Source organism: Dryas octopetala, chromosome 2, assembly GCF_963921425.1.
Source record: "Dryas octopetala chromosome 2, drDryOcto1.1, whole genome shotgun sequence".
NCBI lineage: Eukaryota > Viridiplantae > Streptophyta > Magnoliopsida > Rosales > Rosaceae > Dryas > Dryas octopetala.
Window position 1 is genome coordinate 4,672,163 of NC_141367.1, and position 24,657 is coordinate 4,696,819.

Genomic DNA, 24,657 nt, shown 5'->3' on the forward strand with positions numbered 1-24,657 from the left:
ATTTACTCTAGGCCCAACCGTCCTTCCCCTCCTTCCCTTGCCATGGCAGATCTGTCATGGCCATAGTAGATCCAACGCCATCGATTTTTTTTTTTTTTTTTTTTTTTGAGCATGAAAAGGAATTTCATAAAATTTTCAAAGCAAATTTCTTAGACCATGTTGTCGTTGTGATTCATGTTGCCTACATGTACAAGTCTGTTTTTTTTTTTTTGTACGTATTAATGTGAAAGAACCCCAGTACGACCAGCACCCCATGTGTGGAAAGGCTTGATGTCAGATTATGTTGAATTTTGCTGGCATAGACTTGAAGTCAACACTCACAAGCTATTAATTAATGGGGACCCAAGACCACGTGAACACTCACTTTCCTCTAATTATGCAACTTCTTCATTAACTTCTGGCAACCACTATCCATTTGCTGCAATAATTCACGCGTAGTACAATTTCTCAAACTCATTCATCATCTTGAAAGTCATTGTTCTGTGATCTAAGCCAATGTACAACTACATTTCATTCATTTGAATTGTCTTCGATCTGATTTGCGTCTCCTTTCACACTTAATTGCAGTTTGTCCCACGTTGCAGCAATCTTCTTTGGCACACTTGTTGTCATAGTTTTTCTACTATTCAATTGTTCTGTTCAGTTTTTCACCTTAAGGAAAGAAAAAAAAAAAAAAAAAAAAGGAAAGAGTTGCATGCTGTCTGTTCTTGAAGCTTGATCTCATTACCAGAAGGTTTGTATTCATACCCCGTGTTCATTCCAAGCTAGCGATTTAAGGTACGCCAAAAGAAAAAAAAAAAAAAAGAAATTATCAAATTATGAGCCATATTAATTTGTATAAAATAAAAAAATAAAAAATGCCACGTTACTTTTCATTTACAGATCAATTCTATTTGCACTCCTGTGTTCTAGGCGAAGGAATTTGAAAATCAAAGGATTTGAAGAGCAACTAGCTTCATTCATAAGTCACCAAAAGAGATAACGGTAGGTTCTTTTAATATCCTTCTTTTATTTTTCTTTTCTCTATTTCTTATTCAGAATATATATATCAGTTCATGTGCCTCTGATATATATACTGATATATATACTGAAAGAGAGTTAAGCACTTGTTCCATTTCATTGTTTCCATTTGTTCTCTGATTTGACTCTCCCTGCACATTTTCAGTTTGTTCGTTGCAGCTAGCAACCTTCTTTTGTTTGTACTTTTCTCTACTTCTAAATTAATAAAAAAAAAAAAAAAAAAAAAAACCAAAACTAAAAAGAACAGGTTTTCTTTCATCTACTTTTTCTGCTTCTGATTTGCATCTGCATAGTCTCATTTGCCAGACCGATTGTATTTGTACTTCTGTGTTCGACGCAAAGCAATTTGAAGAGCAACTCACTTCATTCATAAGTCATAACCATAAGAGATTTATAAGGTACATCCTTCAGTTTCCTTCTTTAATTTTATTTGCATCTGCATTGTCTCATTTGCCAGACTGATTTCATTTGCTCTGTTTTTGATATTTCGTTTTTTAATTTCTTTGTTCTTGATTTGGTGTATATTCAACATATATAACAGTCCCAGAACCAAAAAATAAACATACCTACTAAAACAGGAAGCGGAGAAATTAGTAAACTGCAAGTTGGAAAATTTGCCGAGTAGCACAAAGTAAAAGGATACATAGGCTCTGTTCTGTTCCTACTTCCTGAAGGTATACTCATTTATAAATCATGATGGTAACTCTGAAAAATATTTATGATATTATGAGTAATATCAAATGTATAAATAAATAAACTACCATTCTACTTTTCATTTACAGTCCGATTGTATTTGCACGCCTGTACGTACGTGTTCTCGGCCAAGGAATTTGAAAATCAAAGAATTTCAAGAGCAACTAGCTTCATGACTTATTCATAAGTCATAACCAAAAGAGATTAAAGGTAGGGTTTATTAATTTCCTTCTTTTATTTTTCTTCTCTCTATTTCATATTCTTTTTTAAATGTGACCTCCCACAACAAACTTCCAAACTTCTCAAACCTTGGTGGATTCGATCCTAGACCTCTAGTACGGTTGTAAAAAACAAGAGACTTTATGAACAGAAATAAAATCCCAATTGTTCTTTTTTTAGTACGTTGCAGCAACCTTCTTTGGCACACTTGTTTTCATAGTTTTCCTACTTTTCAATTGTTGTTTTCACCTTATAAGGAAAAAAGGAAAAAGGAAAAAAAAAAGAAGAAAAGGAAAGAGTTGCATGCTGTCTGTTCTTTAAGCTTGGTCACATTACCAGAAGGTTTGTATTCATACCCTGTGTTCATTCCAAGCAAGCGATTTAAGGCGCTGAAAGAAAAAAAACAAAAATAACAAGTTGTCATTTCACTTTTACTACTTTTGATTTGCATCTGCTTAGTGATAGAAACAGAGAAAAATGAAAATGTATTGTTCTTGTATTGACTGAATGAATGAATTACAATACGTACTGTAGTCTATTTATAGTGTATACTACCTTTAACAAACTATAACAGACTTATATACTAACCAATAGGAATAGAACATCTGTCATCTTACTTAACAACAAATACAACGAATACAACTAATACTTAGTCTCAATGCATTCGTACTTCAGTGTTCTACACAAAGCAATTTGAAGAGAGCGCAAGTAGCTGCATTTATAAGTCATAACCAAAAGAGATATATAAGGTACTTCCTTTAGTGTCCCTCTTTAATTTCTTTTCTGGTAGTCACTTTGATTTCATTTGCTCTGTTTTTGATATATATTTCCTTTGTTAATTTCTTTGTTCTTGATTTGGTCTATATTCACCATATATTACAGTTCCCGAACCAACCAAAAAGTAAAACAGGCAAAGGAGATTTTACACTCTGTCCCAGTGTCCCTACTTCTTAAAGGTATACTCATTGACGAATAATGATGGTATTTTATTGATTCTGAAACATATTTATCTATAACAAGTAAGAAATTATCAAATTATGAGCCATATCAATTTGTATAAAATAATAAAATAAAAAATGCCACGTCACTTTTCATTTACAGATCAATTCTATTTGCACTCCTGTGTTCTAGGCGAAGGAATTTGAAAATCAAAAGAGCAACCAGCTTCATTCATAAGTCACCAAAAGAGATAAAGGTAGGTTCTTTTAATATCCTTCTTTTATTTTTCTTTTCTCTATTTCTTATTCTTTTTTAAATGTGATCCTAGACCTCTTTTTTAATGTCAACAAACAAACTTTCAAACTTCTCAAACCTTGGTAAATTCGATCCTAGACCTCTTGTATGGTTGTAGCACCCTCTGTTTTTCACTTGGTCCTTGTTTAGTTCCCCTGTTTTCATCTGTGCTTTGAGTTGAATCTCATTGCAGTTTTGTTGTCATATTCCCTTCTTTGAATATTTGCTTTATATTCAACAGCCATATGGAGTGTCTTATTACATTTGGTACTGGGATTGTTGGCAAAATTGGCGAGTACACTGTTGAACCAGTTGCACGCCAAGTGGGTTATCTATTTCACTGCAAAAGAAACTTCCAAAATCTACAGAGTCAAGTGCGCGACTTGGGTGCTGCCAGAGAGACTGTGCAGCATAAGGTTGTTGAAGAAGAAAGAAAAGGTAGAAAAATCGAAACCTCTGTCAACATCTGGCTGACAGATGTGGATAACATCACTGGAGAGGCAAACAGAATCTTGGAAGCTGAACACCAAGGAAAGATGAAGTGTTTCCATGGGTTTCGTCCTAATCTAAAGCTCCGTCATCAGCTAAGCAGGAAATCAACAAAATTGTTGCAGGAGGTTGTTGAGCTCTATGGAAAAAGAAATTTTACCAGTTTTGCATACGATGTTCGCCCACAAGAAGTATGTGCCATATCTATCAAAGATTACGAGGCCTTTGATTCGAGGGTTTCAACTGTGAAGAAAATTATGGATGAACTGAGAAATCCTAATACTGACAGGATTGGGGTGTACGGAATTGCGGGTGTGGGCAAGACAACACTCGTCAAAGAAGTTTGTAGGCAAGTAACAGAAGATAAAAAGTTATTTGATGATGTGGTCATGATTCTGAATGTGAAAAATAATTCATACTTGGAAAGAATTCAAAAAGAAATTTCTGAAAAGTTAGGTATGGACTTTGTTGAAAATGTGAGCATAGCTGAAAGAGCGCGCCGTATATGTGACAGGATAAAAGACAAGAAGGTTCTTGTAATTTTGGATGATGTTTGGGAAACAATTAATTTGGAGGATGTGGGACTTCCTCGTGTGGCGACTTGTAAAGTATTGTTGACATCTAAAAGTCGAATTGTATTATCCTCTAATATGGGTACACAAAAAGATTTTCGGGTGGACGTTTTAAAAGAAAAAGAAACTTGGCTTTTATTTGAGAAGATGTCGGGGGATGTTGTTAAGAATATTCCTGCTATACGAAAAGTAGCAACCAAAGTAGCTAAAAAATGTGGAGGTTTACCAGTTTTAGTTGTCACAGTTGCAAGGGCTTTAAAAAATAGAAGTACATTGCATGCATGGGAAGATGCCTTGAAACGCCTAAAAGGAGTTGGAAAAGAAGAGACAACAGAAAACGAAAAAAAAGTTTACTTGAATCTAGAGTGGAGTTACAATCAATTGGATGATAAGAGGCTTAAGCCATTGTTCTTGCTTTGTGGATTAACTAGTACACAGGGGAACTATATTGGGTTATCAGAGTTGTTGAAATATGGTATGGGATTGGGTTTGTTTGAAAAAGTCTGTACAGTAGAAGAAGCACAAAATACTTTGCATTCACGGGTTGAAGAGCTTAAAGATTCTTGTCTATTGCTAGACAGTGATGATGATACATATGTCAGAATGCACGATCTTGTATACAACGTTGCTATCTCAATTGCAACCAGAGATCATCACGTTTTATCAGTAGAATATGGAGGTGAATTGGAAGAATGGCCAAATAAGGACTTCTTGGAAAAGTGCACTAAGATCTCTTTGGATTGCTGCAACATCCCTAAACTTCCTGAAGTTTTGGAATGCCAAGAACTAGAAATGTTTTGTTTGTACCTCAAAGATGATGACTCACTGGAAATCCCATGCAACTTTTTTGAAGAGATGAAAAAACTCAAAGTGTTGGATTTAACCAGACTGCATATTTCCTCACTTCCTTCGTCCTTTCAGTTCCTAAATAATCTTCAAACATTGTGTTTAGATGAGTGTGTGTTGGGAGACATAGCTCTAGTTGGAGAGCTAACAAACTTAAAAATTCTTAGCTGTGTATCTTCTAAGGTTAAACAGTTGCCCAAAGAAATAGGGCAATTGACTCATTTACGGGTGTTGGATTTGTCTAATTGCTCTCAACTTGAAGTGATTACACCTAATGTTATATCAAGTTTAACAAGACTAGAAGACTTGAGAATGGGGAACAGCTTTGACAAATGGGAAGCTGAAGCTGAAGGTGAAGAAAGAAGTAATGCTAGCCTTTCAGAATTGCAATATTTGTCTCAGCTAACTGCATTAGAAATAAACATTCCGCATCCTCACATTCTTCCAGCAAACCTGTTCTCCAATAAGTTGAAGAGATACGAAATATATATTGGTGATGCATGGAAAAGGGAAGACATGACTGACACGACCCTCAACACAATAAAACTGAAGCTCACTACTGGCAATGAATGGAATCGAGGTCTACAAATTCTACTGAAGAGATGTGAAGATTTGTACTTGGATGGGACAGAGGAGGGTGTTAATAGTATTGTCTGTCAAATGGATGAACGATTTCAGCAACTGAAGCATCTCCACGTGCAAAATGATGTTGATTTTACACATGTCATAAATAGGAAGGTACGTTCCTTGGTTTCATTTATTTTGACTTGCTGTTCTATCATTAATATATAGTTATTTGTCTAACACAATGCATCGTTGTTATATTACATTCATTTGTGTCATTGTTCATGCTTGGAGAAACTAATTTACCGAAAGAAATGCAACATCCTTCCGCACTTTCATTCTTTGAATTTAAAATATTTTATTTTATAAAGAAAATTTACTTTGATAAGGTTACGATATTCAGTGATTGGTTGTTATTATATAGATGTTCAAATAATATGGGTTGTCAAAAAAATTGTTCAAATAATATGAGTTAATCGTAGAATATTATTAGAAACTTGAGAATATATAGTTCATTCTTTAAAAGTTTATAGTAAATTAGGAAAACCACCTTCAAACTCATATTTATCCAATTAAAATCCATGTCTTTTTTTTCTTTTTCTTTTTTTTCATGTGTTAAGACCATTTGACTAGTTTCCAACTCATCTATTTTCTATATATATATATATATATAATTTTTTTTTTCTTCAACTACATCTGAGACGTTTTCTTCATTGTTTGACTATTTAGTTTTTAAAATAGTTATTATTGCTCCTTAAATTTTGGTGCTTTTAATGTTGATAATAGTAATCATGCAATAATAAATAACCGCAATAATTATTCTAGAAACAAATGGCTTTGAAAATAAAAAATGATATTTATTTATGGGTGGTGGTCAAACAGAAACAAACTCCAAATAATTTATCTATAAATACTAAGGTATATAAAATAGAATAATAAAAAACCTGCACAATTAAATTAGAAATATGCAATCAGGCCCAAGGGATTAGTCTAGTGCGCGAAAGCTGACCCAGGACACCCTCGATTACCAAAAAAAAAAAATGCAATCAGGAACTTACAACCAATTAAATTATAAATATATATATGTAATTAATAAGGAACCTACCGTTACAAAATGTATATACTACAATGCACTTTGTCTTTATAAGAGAATATATATATATATATATATAAGTGAACCTACGGTAAAATGAATCTACATACATTCTTACACTCAAATAAATAACCTATAACAATTAAAGAACCTAATGAATCAAATTACCTACACTAAAAAACAAATATAATGAACCTAGAGACAATTCTCGGTTGTAGGTTCTTTATTTGACCTACTTAATCATGGTGGAGAAGAGAGAGAGAGATATATATATATATATACAGTCATTCTCTAGAGAGAATGTTCGCATTTTTCAAATTTTGCGAATGTGTGGATTATCCGGTCGACATGTGGATTATCCGGTCGACAGGTGTTGTAACAAGTTTGGATGTGGACTATCCGGTCGCCGTGAACTTACTATAGCACCTGTCAACTGGATAATCCACACATCCGTAAAATTAAAAATGCAAACTTCCTCTCATGAGAAAATCCCTGTATATATATCATACCATATAATATAAAAGGTGTCTTAGATTAAGTGTTTTAATGAATCCATTAAGTTTATGATTTTTTTTTTTTTCTGATGGGAGAATAACGGGATCTAAAGAATGACACAATTTAAAAACAAACATTAATTACATAATTGCGCAATTTATAAATAGTAAGGAATTAATGGAATATTGTTATCCTACGTGGAGCAGAATTTTAAATATAGGCTTTACCTATTAAAAAAAAAAGTAATAGTGTTAGACTTTTGAAAAAAAATAATTCAATGGGCTAATATATATCGAAATCACCCAAAAGTTTATTATATCAAGAATGATTAATAGCACCAAACTAATATTTAGTTGACATTGTCTTTTTTTGTTAGGTCATTTAAAAACGTTGCAATGACCTAAATATGTACGTAGTTTGTAATGACACCAATCCTTGTTAGTTGTTGCCTTATTTGATATATGAGGTACAAATTTGTTATGCTTGATTATTAATTAGATGAGCAATTAAATTCACCTTCAACCCTCTTACGACCAAAAGCATAGTACGTACTAGCCTATAGTAAGTTTACTAACATTTTAAACTGTCATAATTAATTTCCTAAACATGATATGTACTACAGGTTGTGTTGCCCAACTTAGTAACCTTGAAAGTGCATGGATGTGGTGATTTAAGATTCTTCTTATCATCTTCTATGGCTAGAAGTCTTGTACAGCTCAAACATCTTGAGATATCCACATGTGAAATCATGGAAGAGATAATATCAACAAAAGAATATGATGAAGAAAACATGGATAACATGTTTTGTAAGTTAGAAGATCTGAGGTTAAAAGATCTTCCAAACCTTTCTACATTTTGCACAGGAAGTTATATTGAATTTTCGTCAATGGAGAAATTGGAAATAGTTAATTGTACTAAGCTGAGGGCATTCATCTTTAGTCCTATGTGTGAAAATACTACAATCTACAAAGAAATTGAAGAGATCGACTCTAAGGAGAACCTTGATGTTGAGACTGTAGTACAATACTTTCTTTTTGACGAAAAGGTAATTTACATTTCTGTTTTTTTTTTTTTTTTCTTTCATCATTTTATTTCCAATATTTTCTCAAAAAGTTTTTTAATAAGCCCATAAGATCGATGATTATATATATGTACTACAGGTAAGACTTCCTAGCTTGGAGAGATTGGTCATCGGTGGCCTAAGTAAGTTGATGACAATATGGCACAACCAACTTGCTCCATATTCTTTTTGCAGACTGAGAGCAGTTGAAGTTTTTGGTTGTGACAATTTAATAAATATCTTTGGGCCTAGTACAACGGGATTGAATGCTCTAGACACTGATCAGCTGGAAATTTTCAACTATCAAAATCTTGATTCAGTAGCCATAAGTAAGTGCCCAAGGTTGAAAAACATTTTTCCAGCCTCAGCAGCCAGATGCCTTCGGCAGCTACAAAAGCTTGAAGTGTTAGATTGTGAGGAAGTAGAGGAAATCGTTGCAAAGGAAGAAGGACTAGAAACAATTCCTAAATTTGTGTTCCCAAAAGTAACATTTGTGAAATTTGCATGGCTGCCCCAACTTAGGAGTTTCTATCCAGGTATGCATGCATCCAAGTGGCCACTACTCAAACGCTTGGAAATATTTGGATGTTCTAAAGTGAAGATTTTTGCTACGGAATTTTCCATGTTTCAGGAAGAACATGAGCCAAATCGTTTGTATACTCCAACTAAACAATCTTTCTTTCTAATTGAGAAGGTACGCGTACTTTTACACATAAAATTTATTAGAAATTCATCTTTATTTATTTTGTTTATTAATATTTTTTTTATCAGTATTAATTAAAATGATAATTTGGTGTTCACTTTTTTAAAATTTTTAAAATTATACATGAAAATAAGGATATTTGAGGTTAGAAATAGTAAATTTCGGGTTCAAATCTCATGTCACCAAGTGCTCTGTCCCTTCCCTTATCCTATCTAATTTTTCGACATCTGTCCACTCACTTAATGGCCATCCACCATTGTTAACACCCATTACGCTCTTGTATTTTCTCTAATCTCAGCACTCTTAATATGAACAAAACCAGAACCGGCTTCCTATCACATTTTAATGGGTGTAAATAGGAGATGAATAGTCCAAAACTAGTTGGAGTGAGAATTCGTTTTATTTTAAAGGGTGTTAACCATGGTGGATGGCTGTTAAGTGAGTGGACAGGTATCAAAAAATTAGATAGGAGATAGAGAAGGAACAGAGTATTTGGTCTCGTAAATTTCTATCATCTTTTTTAACTTTTTTTCATTTACGACTAACTTCTTTATGCAATTAATCAATGTTGTTCTCAAAGAAAACTGAAAAGAAATCGTCCTTTTGCATTCACGTGGATGAACACTTGAAAATATCTGAATTTGCTCATATATATGCATGTGGTTATCGATCATATCTAATGGCACCCATACATGGAAGTTTCCAACTCTAAATACAATAGTTTATGAAGGACATCAAGTCACTTGTTTTTAAGTAATTTAGAAATATATTCATCTCCAACATTTAGAGGGAACAATATCACTTACTCCATATATGCTATTTAACATCCACACGTTGATATATTTCAGGGTTCATTCCCCAACTTGGAAGAATTGGTCTTGGGGAGCACCATGAAGATTTGGTATGATCCACCCATAGCAGAATTCGTTAGCAAACTAAACTGGTTTCACTTTGTTGCACCCTTCACCAAGCAAGCAGTTGGTTTCTTTCAGAAATTACATAATCTTGAACGACTTTCATTGAACTGTGATTCTAGCAAAGAAATATTTGTCGATGAAGGAAATGGTAGTGGGGAAATACATACAGTTGGGACCCTCCCACATGTAAGACGTTTGGAGCTTTGTTTTATGCGCCAGCTGATTCATCTAGGGAATGAGAACTCCCAAGCAGCAGGCCCAGTTTTTCCAAACTTGGAAATACTAGAGGTGAAGGAGTGTCCAAGATTAAAGCTTCTAGAGTCATCCCCAATAATATCTTTCCAGAATCTAACAACTTTGGAAGTAATTGGTTGTCACGAAATGGAATATTTAACAACTTCTTCGGTTGCCAAAAGTTTAATGAAACTCAAAAGAATGAAAGTTTTGTGTTGCAAAAGAATGATACAAATAGTGGCAAGCAACGAAGAAGATGATGCAGGAAATGAGATTGCTTTCAGCGGATTGCAGCATTTGACCCTTCGTTCTCTACCAAGTCTGCAAGGCTTTTGCTCAGAAAATTGCATTGTCAAATTCCCATCCTTAGAAACTTTTTCTGTAACTGGCTGCCACAAGTTGAAGACTTCCCCTGAACTAGAAAGAGTACAGAAAAGTGTAGGAGAAGAAGAAGATGCTTATTTTCTTGATAAGTATGGCAGATAATGGTGACGATGGTGATGATGACGTTCAGGTGGACAACCAGAATGATGACAGTGATGATAAAAAAGCAACTGTAAGTTTTTAATTTATTCACCGATCGAACAACATTTTTGGTTTTTTTAGTTCATCAATAGACAATCACAATGGAGTAATGGACACTTATCCATTTTGGTTCTAGATATGCGTAATCGATCAATATCAACTAAATAATAACAACTTTCAAAATTCGTAGTAATAACTTCTATATTGAAGTGTTTGTGTGTTTATTTGTAATGGTCAGTGAATATTTCTAGAGGGCCTGCTGATTGCCGATACAAATGTTGCAACTTGCAAGACTCCATTTCATATTTTGGAACACATTAATTAATTTCTCTGTAAGTATATATATATATATATATATATACTATGAATTACTATTATTATGCCAATTAATACTATAAGAATTTTCAACTTGGTTCTACCTTGACATTATGAATTACTTGTTCTGACAATTCTTTGTTTCACCTTCAACATGTGTTTGGGATAAGCTTGCAAGCTGCCGCCCCAATGGACAAGTCCAAAAGGCACCTCTATGTTTTAGTGGAAGAATAATGTGTTTGGGAAATGCTTGTGTGATCTGTGTTAATTAGCCCTGATTCTGTTCTTTTTAAGTAGAATTCATCTTAATCTTCAACAATAATATTGCAAATAATTACTTGAATTAATATATAATGAAAGCACAAGCAGCCTTTCACTCCACCAAAGCCTTTCTTGGTCATCCTCACTACTTGGTTTGGTGTATGTTTTGTTGCTTGTGAGAGTAGTCTTGGCAGATTACCTAGCTGGCATGCGGTGAGGAACATTTCTACAGTGCAAGTTGGGTTAAAACTATGGTGGGTTATTTGACTCCACTTCTTATTCAATTAATACCCATAATTTTGGTTGGACCCACTTTTTATATAAAAGTCTAATAATTGCTCAATATACCCACTTCATCTTCCAAACTGCCCCTAGGAAGTAGGCACACCAAAATGATTACTCATAATTATTCTCTTTATCCCAGCAAAACCTAAGCTATCGAACACCAAGAAGGATGTTTGTTTGTTACCCACTGAACACAAAGGTTCGGTGGAAAGTCAAAAGCCACAAAAGGATATATTTGGAAATAAATAATCAAAATATATAAAATATATAAGCAATTGAAAAGGAGCGTAGATGAGGAAAAGAGAGTGAAAACTGCCTCTTACAAAGGGAGTATACAACTCTTCCTATAGTTAATTCTACAGTGAGCATCTAAATCACAACCAAACCCACAATTCTGCTTTACTAAACAATCTGGTTAACTTTGCATGAACCTCAACTATTTTGGACAACCATGCTTATTGCAAATCCTTACCTGATAAGGAATATTGATTCAGATATTTAACTATTGTCCACCTTTCAATATGAATGCAGATCACTACTAGCTCCTCGGGCATTTGTGCTTGATCACTAGTTCTTAGTGTTCCAACAGGGATAAGCAAGCACCTTGCCATTTGCGTAGTCAAGTCTATCATTACTGACTCCTCTCCTCACTGAGTCTTTCCATATCATCTCTCTTGCAATTTTTAAGCGTGATCATGGCTAGCAGACCTCTCATGGCGCTGGGACTTACATATGCCGCTTGTGAGAACACTCATCCCTATCCCAAGAGCTCCTTTTGTGAGAGCGCTCTACCCTGTCCACAGAGCTCCTATTGTGATGGTATTCTTCTGTATCAGCAGAGCTCCTATTGTAATGGTATTCTTCTGTCTCAGCAGAGCTCCTTTTGGATGAATGATCATCCTGGTCCATAAATCTTTTGTGAAACCTTTCTTCCATGTCCATGGAACTGCTTTTACACATGTTTGCTTCCCTCTCCTTGGACCTTTTGTGACTACCTTCTTCCCTATCTACTGAGCTCTAGGCGGGGATGGGACCTACAAACATAAATGAAAAAAAAAAAAAAAAAAAAAGACATGATAATGTGTGATGTAAGTTTCATGAGTAGAGGTCTGGTAATTCACCAAAGTTAAATGATCTAAGTTGCTTTGAACAATTGCTCCTATATGCTGCGAAAATCGGTAAGGGGAATATATATGGGATATACCTAGTACTGAAACAAAACAAAAAATATTATTTCAAGAGTTAATTCATTTGTAACATTATATCAAATGTTTAGTTGAGCTCATATTGGAGCATATGCAGGTCAGTACGCACCTCATTTTTTAGGAGCCATACATGGCTAATGAGGCTTAAAAAACAATACCTGGGTAGCGTGACATGTATCTTCCTTCTGGTGGAGGTGGGATCCCAAGTCTCTCCAAATCATCATATGGATTGAGCGCCTAATTACCATAAAAAAAGGTAGAGTCATTAACACCACAATAATAAGCACAATGCAATTTTCCATTATCAAACCACAAAAGATTAACAATTTCCACGTATGATTGCACTTTAAGAAACCTTGCATGCTAAGGTAATTTATATTTGATGTTCCGGTAAATAAAAATTCACAATCACAAAGCAAGAATTTCAAACCCAAAGAGACTTTCTGTTGATTCAAGCTCAACAATTTATTAATGTTACGGAAAGAATGATTCAGGTTAATTAATTATATGAATATCAGAGCCATAAAAAATGTTTAGCCTTCCAAAGAAGTTGGTCTATGCAAAAAAATTTGGGTTGAACCTTTCCAACTTGCAGCCTTAATCAATATGGATTTAATCGAAAGGAATCTAAGATAAACCATAAGATATACTGGTGTAATTCACTTCAATATTGCCACCTCTTACATCTATCCACGCACAAGGATTTATGCATCTAGCTAGAACAAACAGCTATGCCAATAGGACTTCTACACCGAACAAGAAAATAGACTCTGCAGATTATTGGAAATTATCCACCTTACTGATGAGTCAAAGAGATGAATGAGCATTGAAATGTAAATACTGGCGGGTATGACTCGTTAGATGAAAATTAATATACAATCTTGATAATGATGTCCTGTAAGGGAAGTTAAAAAAAACAAAGAAAAGGAAATTGTACTATTCCTTAAGCGCTCTGAATTTCAACTATCCAAACAGTCTTCTCCTAACATTTTTGAACCATTAAAAGTATTTTCACTTGTCCTTCCTTACCATGGTATTTCTTCCCCATGAAACATTTACAAAGGATTTTTAAGGCAGTATGCCATAAAATTCAAGCAAAGAATAAACCACAATCAATGACCAAGTTCCTAAAGCTATTTTAGTACAATAGCTAGATAAGGCTCGAACAATACCTGGTACAATAGCTAGATAAGCTATTTATATACATATATATATATATATATTTATCAAAAGGAGGGATAAACAACGCGAAATGAGGCAGAACATTGACCAGAACAGTTAATCTATTGGAACTTTATAAAGTATGTCACATAAAATAAGGAAGCCATACATATAAGGGAACTCGAAATGGTCTTTCTCGTCCTCCAAAACGAAGTTGTCCAGATTCCTTCTTACCACCAAGACCTCACCCTGGTGAAAACAGTAAAAACATGTATTTTATCCTTTTATGCACAATCTTGTAAGTAGAATATTTAACTGACCTAATCTCCTAGGAATCCACCCTGGCATCAACTGCTGTCTGTTGTTATCAACTATTACTTCAGAATCATCAATTAAGGAATAGTGAGCTTCCTGCAAACAAGACAAACCCACATTATTCATCAAATGACATTCATTGCATACAAGCAACTACGAGACTTATAATAGATATGTCATGGCAGGTGCTGGGCATGAGTTCATAAAACGGAAGACTATTATAAACATCAGAGGTCGCATAATAGACTTCACAGTCTAATCTTTGCCCATTTGTTGACTAAAATCCTTTCAGGAGCTGTTTTCCGTAAGTCCTTCCCCAAGTTTCATTTCACACTTGACCATAAAGACCATTCAAGGCTATATCACTAATATTGCATTACAGAAATAAATGTAATCTGTAGAAAGAAGATCAATCAGCTATAAATTACTATCAAGGTATATGAAAAACAAGCTAACTAACATTTATTGGATAACCAAGCTAGAAAATTGGTGGAATTATCTTTCAATAGAAAATTTAACATTTTCCCCTATCTTTCAATCTTTACCATTATTAATATGCCAATTGGGTTATCCCACCAGATCAAAATGATATGCCCATTTTTTCTCACAACACCAACAAGAAATTCCAATTCAATTTAATTTTGTTAGGTATATGAGAACAGCCTCCCGCCAATATTCGTATGCTTGAAGCAAAGTTCAACATCAGAACTTTGGTGTCAAAGTGGAATTCCCAAGAATATAAATACATATACATATATGAACATATTTCAAATCATATTGAGATTGGCTAACAAGTTGCAGCACCTTATATGCACTCAGCATCTCCATTTCGGTTTCATATTCAACAAAAGCATACCCACGCGAGGCACCAGTCACTGCAACAAGAGTACCAAACAAGTTATAAAGGTAGACCCTCAATCCCTCGTACTATTACAATGTTTAAGGAAATTAAAAATAAATTAAAGAAGAAAGAAAGAAATTTCGCAAACCATATGCATACTATAAAAAAATGAAGATAAAAAAGTGCACAATAATCTATTTGTAAAGTACAAAGTTGTGAAATTTTGTACCGAACTCAAAATGAAAGTGAAAGCAAAGCTTAGAAGCTTACCAATGTGCCTGACCAAGCGCAAGTCCTTCACCCGACCATACTTGCTCATAGCCTGAAAACCCAAATTCAAGATTCATGTTTAGAGCAAGAATATTCATTACATTGTGGTTTCTATTGATCCCAATTGAAGAATTTCTATCTTTTGCTCAGTTTTCTGGGAAAAGAGAGAGAGAGAGAGAGAGAGAGAGAAATGAACCTTGCGAAGAGTGTGTTTGGTGGTGAGGTGAGAGAGGCAACCGACGAAGAGGGTGCAATAAGGGTCTCCGAGGAGCTTGGGATCGCCCAAGGGATCATCTGCAAAAGTGAAGTTAGAGGGACGAAAATGAGAATAAGAAGAAATAGAGGGGGTGATAAGAGAAAAAGAGAAAGTTACAGAGGCCAGCGGAGGAGCAGAGGAAGGCTCTATAGTTACCTTTTGCAGGATGGGCACCCATGTAAGCGGAGACGAAATCTAGTTACCTTTTGCAGGATGGGCACCCATGTAAGCGGAGACGAAATCTTGTGTATGACTCATATCTCCATATTGTATGTAACATGAGATGCATTTTATCTTCTTCGTACCTGTAATTTAGTCAACATGATATTACTCAAATTTTTTACGTTTACATTCTGTATGATATGCATCTGACATGCATATCTTAAACAATTCATGTATGATAAAGAAAGTTTCATCATTTTACCATTTCATATTGCATCTGTAATGTTTCTTTACGCAGATCTTGTTTGTACTGCTCTCAATCAGAATATAACAAAAGTCGCCGCAACAACAAAGTAATATGGGAAAGAAAGTCGCCGCAACAACCAAAAGTCGTCCCAAATACCATAGCCATTGGAGATTAAGCCCTCTACACAGGGAAAGAAAGAGAGATGGAGAAAGTAGTGTTTCCTTCATCACTTTTGAAGAAGAACAACAAACAAAAGAATAAATAATCAGCTTTTCTTTTCTTTTCCTTTTTCTTTCTAGTCAAAACTTCAAGGGACATTGGGAATTTGGGACAGTCATCTGGACTTGAGCTGCGACCAGTATTTCACCAATAACCCTTACAAGAGCACTCACCATCCTGAAAATGGTGAAACCTATTCCTATCTCTCACAATAATCTCTCTGTTAAAAAGTTTGGATATCATTTTTGTCACATCATGACAATCCCAACACACCCTGAGGTTCTTCACAATCCTAATGCGCACGCCTTCTTTTATACTGATCAAACCAAAAGCAATCGCAACCTTCTCACTATGTTTACACAATGCATCTTCTTTCTCTTCTTCTTCTATATCAAACAGCACAGGATTGGTATTAGCCACATAATCTGATAATTTCAGCCGCCTAGAGATTTCTCCCAACATTGTCTCAATCTCATTGTACCTTGGGTGGGACTTGTCCCCTACAAAGAATTCATGAACTTCACCATCAACCTCTAGGACACTACAACCAGGAAGCTTCCTCACCCCTTTAGCCTTCATAATCTGCCTTACATTACTAACTCCATCCCAAAGCTTAGAATCAGCATATATATTGGACAAAAGCACATAAGCACCATGGTTCTTGGCCTCTAACTCTACTATCTTTTTCGAGGCAAGCTCACCCATTTCCATATTCTTGTACATTCTACAAGCGTTAAGTAAAGCCCCCCAGGCACCCGCATGAGGCTTCAAGGGCATGTTGTTTATGAAGTTCAGGGCTTCAGTTAAACGCCCAGCTCGGCCATATAAATCAACCATGCACCCATAATGCTCTAGCTGAGGTTCAATCCCATACAATTTCCTCATTGAGTCAAAATGTTCAAGACCTTCCTCAACTAGTCCAACCACAGTACAGCCCCTTAGTAATGAAACAAACGTAACTGCATTTGGATGAACCCCATCTTTCTGCATGAGGGAGAAAAGCTCAAGAAACTTCTCACCAAATCCATTCATAGCTAGTCCCCCAATGGCACTACTCCATGTGTAAACATTCTTTTCTTTCATCCCCCAAAACACTTCCATAGCCTTATTCATGTTCCCACATTTCGCATACATGTCAATGAGTGCAGTCCCCAATGTCACTACTATCCGCAGCTTGTTTCTCTCTATATATGCATGGGCCCATCTCCCTTGATTCAATGCCCCCAAGTGAGAGCACGCAGATAAGACCGAAACCATACACACCTCATTGACTCTCACACCCTCCATTTGCATCAAATGAAATAAATTTAAGGCTTCCCTAGAATTCCCACATTGCGCATACCCTGCAATCATCGCGTTCCAAGCAATAGGGTCCCTATGAGGCATTATGTCAAACAGCTCCCTTGCAAAACCAACATCACCACATCTGGCACAAGCGCTCACCATAGCAGTCTGACATACCAAATCAGGTTCAACAATCTCTTCAAACACTCTATGACATGAATTTAAGCAACCCAATTCAGCATACATGAAAATTAACCCGCTTTGAACATGTGGATCATTCTCAAACCCATGTTTAACCAATGCACCATGGACCGAAGGACCGGTCTCACGTGCCAAAAGCTGTGCACAAGTGCGAACCAAGAAGTTGAAGGTGTACTTATCAGGTAAAAGATTGTTACCAGATTGGAGAATTCTGCTGTAGAAGTGAAAGCTTTTATATGGCGTGGAGCTTTTGGAATAGGCTCTGATCATGGAGTTGAAGGTGAAGAGGGTTGGGTTCTCACATTGGTCCAGGACATGATTGGAATAATTCAAATTGTTGGGGTTTCTGAGGGCTATGGTGGCAACAAATTGGCCTGAGAGGTGAGGGTCGTTGAGAAGACCGTTAACGAGCAGTTGGGAGTGGATTTGCTTGAGCTCTTTGAGTGTAGTGGATGCGTCCACTAATGAAATGGTTGGGTGTTTTGCAATGCATCTTAGGGAGCTCATGACTAGCAAATAAGCAAATAAAGAAGAGCACAGAATATTCCAAACCCCAATCAACATATAATAGAAAATGGCGGAAAAAGAGAACAACCCAAGATTAAGAAATGTGGTAGAAAGTAGGAAGTAATTACTTTCGCTTCTTCCTCCAGGCCTTCTTCTTGCCTCCAGTGGCACGCCTCTTGTGCATCGAGTCACGTGAGATACCTGCACATCATCACAAAATCAAAACCATACACAGACAGAGAATGAGAGATACAGCAAAGGGAGGGAGAATGAGAGAGTATTGCATACTTAACAAGTATTTATTTTCAACTTATTGCTCGCCGAAATTTCGCGACATTTGGCGAAATTTCGAAATTTCGCTCACTTACACAGTCATTTGTCTCTCTCTTCCCTCTCTCTGCTCTCTCGGCGAGGGGAAGATTTTGGTGGTGAAGAGCAGCAGCGATTTGGCCGGAGACACAAAGTCAACGGCAGAGGCAGCTCGGCGTGGGTTTGGGATTTCGAATCCTGGGCTGTTTTCTGGGTTTTTAGTCACAGGAGAAGATGAAGGAGGAGGAAGGGAGAGTTTTTGGGGTGGTTTCATGGCTATCCATGGCCGGACAGAGAAGAAATCGAGAGAGAGCAGAGAGGGAAGATAGAGTTGCAGAGTTGCAGAGTTGCAGAAGAAGGGAGAGTTTCTGCGTGAAGAAGAAAGGAAAATGAAAAAAAAAATAAAAAAAGAAAGGAAAGGAAAGGTGTACGGGTGAGTGGGGAGAATAAGTAAGGAGAGAGAAAGAGAGGTTTAATATAAAATGTTAATGTATGGAATCTAAGACTTTAGCTCATATATCAATCATTCAATCCTATTCCTATACTAGTGCTTTCCTTTATATAATGAACATATTCTATTATTGTGGAGAGATTGCTTTTAAAATGCCAGTTATTAAATAGTTTGATACTCATACCACCTCTCCCTTTTTTATTTTTCAGGCTTTCCACTCTCAAAAAATATATATAAATAAATATATAAACAAACTAAAAACATGGTAATGGTTTAAACCATCACTGAGCAAAAAAAAAAACAATTGGTGAAGTCAACAATCGTTAAAAGAATTTATAAAAAATTCAAAATATTGCAGCAAATTAAGATGAGGAAATCAATCGATCATTAAGGAATGAAGTAAAAACACCTATATTAAAAAACAAAAACCAAATAGAAATTATGCTATGAATCTATCTTCAATAGAAGAATAAATCCGAGAGTTATTTTGGAGATGTAACGATTCATATATCAAATTACTTATGGATAGAGATTTGTAATATATTAGTCAGTACAAAAAACTTTGTATTTAGTATTTTCTTAATTTTCTTAATTAATATAAGCCTACTGTTATAAAACAAATTAAACCACTACAAGTAACTTGTAATTTTTTTATTTTTTTACATTTTGTCGTGTACTTTGTTTTCTAATAAAATATACTGACATGATTAGATGTGGACTGAATCACAAATTAATTATGAACAAAAGTAGAGTATGGTGATTTGTTCTTGTATGGACTACATATAGAGTATGGTCCATATTGTATGGACAAATTATACAAATTATAATTTAGAGTATGGGAAAATTATACAAATTATAGAGTATGGACAAATTATGTATGTCTTTGCAAATTATACAATTAGTCCATGAACAATTAAACATCATTTGTTATTAATTATGTTTGTTTTTGCAAACTATACAAATTTCTTCAATTAGTCCATTAACAATTAAACACTTATACAATTGAGGTGTTTGTTCAATAAAATTTATGTAATTATTAATTAGTGAAGCATTTTTTTAACAGTATCTGCCTCCAGCGCGCATTATATTCATCACATATCACATGAAACCTACTATATAATTTGGTTACTTCAATGTTTTTTTATCAATGTAGTAAATAATATGTTAAATAAACATATGGTAAAGTTTCATTCAAAATTTCCGTATTTTTATAGTAATTTCTGTCGTTTTCGTCTAATTTTTGTCGAAATTTAACAATTTTCGAAATTTCCGTTGAAATTTTCATCAAAATTTCCTCGAAACCCGAAATTTTATTCTTTGATAATAATACATAATTACGTTTAAAAAAGTTTTTGATTTGTAATTAGCAAGTCCTGCATTGTTTATAAAGATGGTCCACTTATTATTACCAAACTTTCAAAATAATTCACGTATTAAATTTTATACCAATGTAGTCCATAAACAGTCTGACTAACTTAGATTGACCATGCATGTGGGCTTAGTACGTTGAGGGATAAAATTGTTCATGTACAAGTAAGTGTGAAAGGAAAAGAAGAAGAGAAACTGACCAAATCCAGAAGCAAAGCCGTGGGTGACATGAGCTGTTTGTTGGCCATCCCACATCTGAGACTAGGGACTTCTTTTTCTTCTCCATTTATGCAATTCCAAGCTGATGAACAATCCCAAAACCCAAATTCTCTCTTACTCTCCTAATTTCTTTAGATCTCTCATTTGGATTTTGATTATTTGTTCTTACTTTCTTTAGATCTCTCTTTTGAATTTTAATTATTTGTGTTCATTTGATCTGATGAATAATTTTGTCCTTCAAACTTAGTCCTGGTCAAAATAGATGAACGTTCAATCTAAGTTATAGTTTGAACCAAAATGAGACGACTCCGACTGTTCGTGGACCACATTGGTAAAAAATTTAATTTTTGAACTATTTTGAGATTTTGGTAATAATAAATGAATCATTGGTGCAATTAACCCACTTTAAAGTTGAAAAAATAATGGGTGATGCTATTTTGACCCAACTTATTTATTTCTTGCTCTAACAGTTTATTTGTTGAGAGACTAACTCTAACACTTTAATAAAAATATAATTTCTGATTATATCTTAATGTAAATTGACCTTTAAGGACATAATATTTAATTAAAAGAAAAACAATTCATTTAAATTTATACCGAATATCAACTATCCACTCACATCTCAACTCAACTCTCTAACAAATCCTTAACTCACTATTGCACACAAGTGTAATATTGACAAATGGATGCCCAAATTGCGGTTGAGTCTTTCGACAATAGCGCACTGAACATAGTGTGTCCATTAGGCCACGCACTACCGAACACAAAAGTTTTTTTTTTTTAAAAAAAACACGATGGTCGCAAGCTAAACATCCTTCTACTCATTTGGTTTGTGCATTGTTGAATATCCTTTTACTTGTTCTTTTAACCAATGCCGATAAAAATCCAAATTTTTATTTTTCCAAAACCCTCCCCTTTGTGTACAAATTTAAAATTAAATAACTAGGATGCAACCTATTGTAGGCCAAATGCAAATTATTTAACAAATAACTAATAAAAAAACCAAAATTATTTATCAAACTTATAAATATATAATCTTGAAAAAACCTAGAAAAATAAATAGCTCAATTGGGTGTGGCTTCTTCCTTCTTGATGCAGGGGGCGGTGGTTGGTGGTGGCAGTCAATGGTGTTTGTGGTGTTTGGAGGTTGGTGGTGAGGTGTTGGCATTGGGTGTTCGGTGGTTATGGTATTGGGTGTTGGTTGTGCTGTTGAGTTTAGAGAGTAAGAATAGATTGGGTGTGGTGTTGGGTGTATTTGTTGGGTTTTAGCAAGGATATTCTTAGAAAACTTATTGGGTGTAGTAATAAATTTTTATAATATTAAATTTGTTGTTGGATGTAGAAAGTGTATTAGAGCTAAGATAAATAAGTTGGGTCTAAATAGCATGCAGCACCAATAACAATTACATACCTAAAATAATAATTGACTAATCAAAATTTTTTTTACTAAACACATCAACTAGCTATCTATGTATTAGCGGAGTTGAAAAATTGTTGGCATGCAATGTGATCGGTATGCAATGCAATTGGTACGTATGTAATATTGTTTGTGTGCAATGTGGTTGGCGTGCAAATGTAGTCGATATGCAATGTGGTTTGTGTGCAAATGCGGTCAATATGCAATGCGGTTTATATTCCTTTTAGATTAATCTTTTTGGGTTAGTCTTCTCAGGTCGGTCCCCTTTTTTTATGGGTTGGTCTTCTAGGGTCAGTCCTTTTTTAATTAGGTCGGACTTTATGGATCGGTCCATTTTTAAATCAGTTTCCTACATAAGTTAAGAGCCTATGTGGGTCATGCATGTTGATAAACGTGAGTGCCGATCTACCGAGGTCGGGACTTAAGTCTTCAATGTACGAGTGCTACTTAATGGCATAATGAACTTATGACATTGAAGACTTGTTAATTACTAATCGATAACTTTTAAACATAACTATGTATTTTATTAGGGGAAGCAGAAATTTAGTACCTTAACTTTGACACGTTTTACAACTTGGTACCTATATTTAAGTTTTGACATTCTTATACATCTACTTCAAATTTGGTGTTGTGTTCCTCCTTCGCACCTTAGTTTTTTCTTCTTTATTCTATGTGCATCCCTCGCACCTTAGTTTTTTCTTCCTTCTTCTATGTTCCTCCCTCACACCTTAGTTTTCTCTTCCTTCTTCTTTGACACTCTCACAAGTCACTATGAATGGCAAGTGTCTTCCTTAAACGATAAAACAACTAGCGCACAAGATCATCCGAGATAGACACTACGCAAGCTCCTTTGCCTTTGAATGTTATTTACATTTCACCCAGTCTTATAACCGCACATTGTTTCTTTCTTTTGGCATTTCACTATCTCCTTTTTGTCAACAGTCTCTTACCGAGCTAGATTTCACCTATTCTTCGCCCTTTGATTTTGGAGCTCACATGGTCCAATGTCCATTATGGACCCTTTTAGGTTCTCTATGTCTAGTCCTGTGTTCTCTCTACCCAAAGGGTCCTATACCCAATCTGAACCATTTGGGTTCTCTATGCCTGGTCATGTGTTCTTTCTACCCAGAGGGTCCTATGCCTATTCTGGACCCTTTGGGTTCTCTATGCCTGATCCTGTGTTCTTTATAATTGGAGGTGTCTTCTCTACCCCTTTTAGATCCTTTCCGTTCTCTATCGAGATCCCCAAAAATCTTAGGTCTTCCGGATCCCTTAGGCCCTTTATCGAGCTCGCTGGGTCTTTTGGGCCCTCCGAATACCATCAGCCCTATGGCTCTCGCTCTCGTACCCCTCCTCCTACTAGTCCTCCCACTAGTCCTCCCACTCCTTCGCCCTTTTAGGCTAATGAACCAATATCACCCTTTTGAAATTGTTATTGACAAAAAGGGAAAAAAAAAAAAAAAAAAAAAGGAAGGTCCTGTATGCAAATTCAGCGAACTCTTATATATGTCGATAATATTTTCAATTTAGGGTTCTTTCATTAGGAGTAGTTACTAATGTGTTAGGTAGAAATTGAGCAAGACTACTCAGAAATCTAGCAATAAGTTTTTCATTGATGTATTAATTCTTACCTTCAACCAACTATTATACTGAACAGAGATATTGTTTTTCGCACTAATCCTATTCCAGGGGGTCTACACTCTCATATATTCTTTCAAAATAATTCAAGTGCCTCGCATCAATTTTACTTTTGCGTGTATTGTATGGAAAACAATGGCAACTGTTGTATTACTCCCTGTTGATGCAAATTCTCGTGAGGTAGATGCAACAACTTAGAGATGATGACTTGGCTGATCGGAAGCCTTGTTGGATGATGATGTGAGATCTTCCTGAAAGAGAAACAAGATCAAAGGAGATGGACCGGTGTGGTACCAGCCAAACACGCTCCGATGATGAAGTCAGTGATGGTGTTTGATGGCAGGTGAGGAAGAACAAAAGATGAACTTGGGAGAATAGGAAGAACAAGGCAAATGTTCTAGGTTTATTCTCAGCAAGTTGGGTATGTTCTTGGGTGAGTGTAAATTTTGTTAAGTGTTTGTCTGGTGAGAAGTTGGTAGCTAGATAGATGGATTGATCCCCCCATTTGTGCATATATGGTGCCTTATATAGGCAAAGGAAGACTGGATGAGTAAGTTACCTGCATGTGAATGAATGGTTGCCAGAGACCCACGCGCTTGGTCAGAACTAGTTGCATGCACAGCTACTCACCTCCTTAGTATTCAATGCTGCATTGAATGCTCCATTAAATGCAAGGTTGGAAGGTTCAGGCAAACTGCCCCAATAGTCATGGATGCAGGCTGGATATTCCATCTGTCAGAGGATTTGTGTCAGGTGCATTTAAGCGTGGCGGTTCATCCCAACATGATCTTCCTGGGAATGGCGGCGGAGAGCCGAGCCGACCCGAACACATGTTCTTATGCGTATACATGAAGTCCATGTGTGGTCGGATCGGACATGGAATTCCAGACTGAGCCGGTCCAGTAGATAGGGGTCCCTCCGAGCCCTAACTGGTCGGCGCCAGAACTTGAAAGGAGATTATCTCTGCGCCGAGCCGAGCCGAAGTGGGATGACCATGGAAAGATGAACACTCAATCCCTTGGAAGGTCATCGGTTCGGCTCGGACCGGGCATGGAGGACTCGG

General features: G+C 35.6%; 1 protein-coding gene and 2 pseudogenes across 14 annotated transcripts; 1 reads left to right on the forward strand and 2 right to left on the reverse strand.

Annotated features, from left to right (window-relative positions):
• Nucleotides 1–396: 396 nt before the first annotated feature.
• On the forward strand, nucleotides 397–12,191 carry LOC147292622 (disease resistance protein At4g27190-like). Of its 9 annotated transcripts, none has more exons than XM_086234338.1 (15): nucleotides 397–777; nucleotides 883–984; nucleotides 1,166–1,418; nucleotides 1,562–1,694; nucleotides 1,803–1,923; nucleotides 2,608–2,681; nucleotides 2,815–2,888; nucleotides 3,034–3,127; nucleotides 3,407–5,810; nucleotides 7,847–8,269; nucleotides 8,385–8,978; nucleotides 9,836–10,694; nucleotides 10,902–10,995; nucleotides 11,149–11,493; nucleotides 12,056–12,191. In XM_086234338.1, the coding sequence occupies exons 9-12, from the start codon at nucleotides 3,411–3,413 to the stop codon at nucleotides 10,622–10,624; spliced, it is 4,206 nt and encodes a 1,401-aa protein (XP_086090464.1). In that variant the 5' UTR covers nucleotides 397–777; nucleotides 883–984; nucleotides 1,166–1,418; nucleotides 1,562–1,694; nucleotides 1,803–1,923; nucleotides 2,608–2,681; nucleotides 2,815–2,888; nucleotides 3,034–3,127; nucleotides 3,407–3,410; the 3' UTR covers nucleotides 10,625–10,694; nucleotides 10,902–10,995; nucleotides 11,149–11,493; nucleotides 12,056–12,191. The 9 variants fall into 9 exon arrangements, with proteins under 9 accessions (XP_086090464.1, XP_086090465.1, XP_086090467.1 ...); XM_086234339.1 differs by having other exon boundaries at nucleotides 1,314–1,418; XM_086234341.1 differs by having other exon boundaries at nucleotides 1,327–1,418.
• Nucleotides 11,743–15,871, reverse strand: LOC147292623 (U11/U12 small nuclear ribonucleoprotein 35 kDa protein-like; annotated as a pseudogene). Its single transcript, XR_015120812.1, has 8 exons — nucleotides 15,729–15,871; nucleotides 15,513–15,610; nucleotides 15,317–15,368; nucleotides 15,010–15,080; nucleotides 14,211–14,301; nucleotides 14,060–14,139; nucleotides 12,888–12,966; nucleotides 11,743–12,558 (listed from the first exon to the last, which is right to left on the reverse strand). The product of XR_015120812.1 is annotated as a U11/U12 small nuclear ribonucleoprotein 35 kDa protein-like (transcript).
• Nucleotides 15,872–16,344: 473 nt separating this feature from the next.
• Nucleotides 16,345–18,888, reverse strand: LOC147292624 (putative pentatricopeptide repeat-containing protein At5g40405 pseudogene; annotated as a pseudogene). 4 transcript variants are annotated; one of them, XR_015120810.1, is made up of 3 exons: nucleotides 18,561–18,888; nucleotides 18,321–18,393; nucleotides 16,345–18,194 (listed from the first exon to the last, which is right to left on the reverse strand). The product of XR_015120810.1 is annotated as a putative pentatricopeptide repeat-containing protein At5g40405 pseudogene, transcript variant X3 (transcript). The 4 variants fall into 4 exon arrangements; XR_015120811.1 differs by lacking the exon at nucleotides 18,561–18,888 and adding an exon at nucleotides 18,481–18,526; XR_015120808.1 differs by having other exon boundaries at nucleotides 16,345–18,393; nucleotides 18,561–18,887.
• Between the last annotated feature and the right edge of the window lie 5,769 nt (nucleotides 18,889–24,657).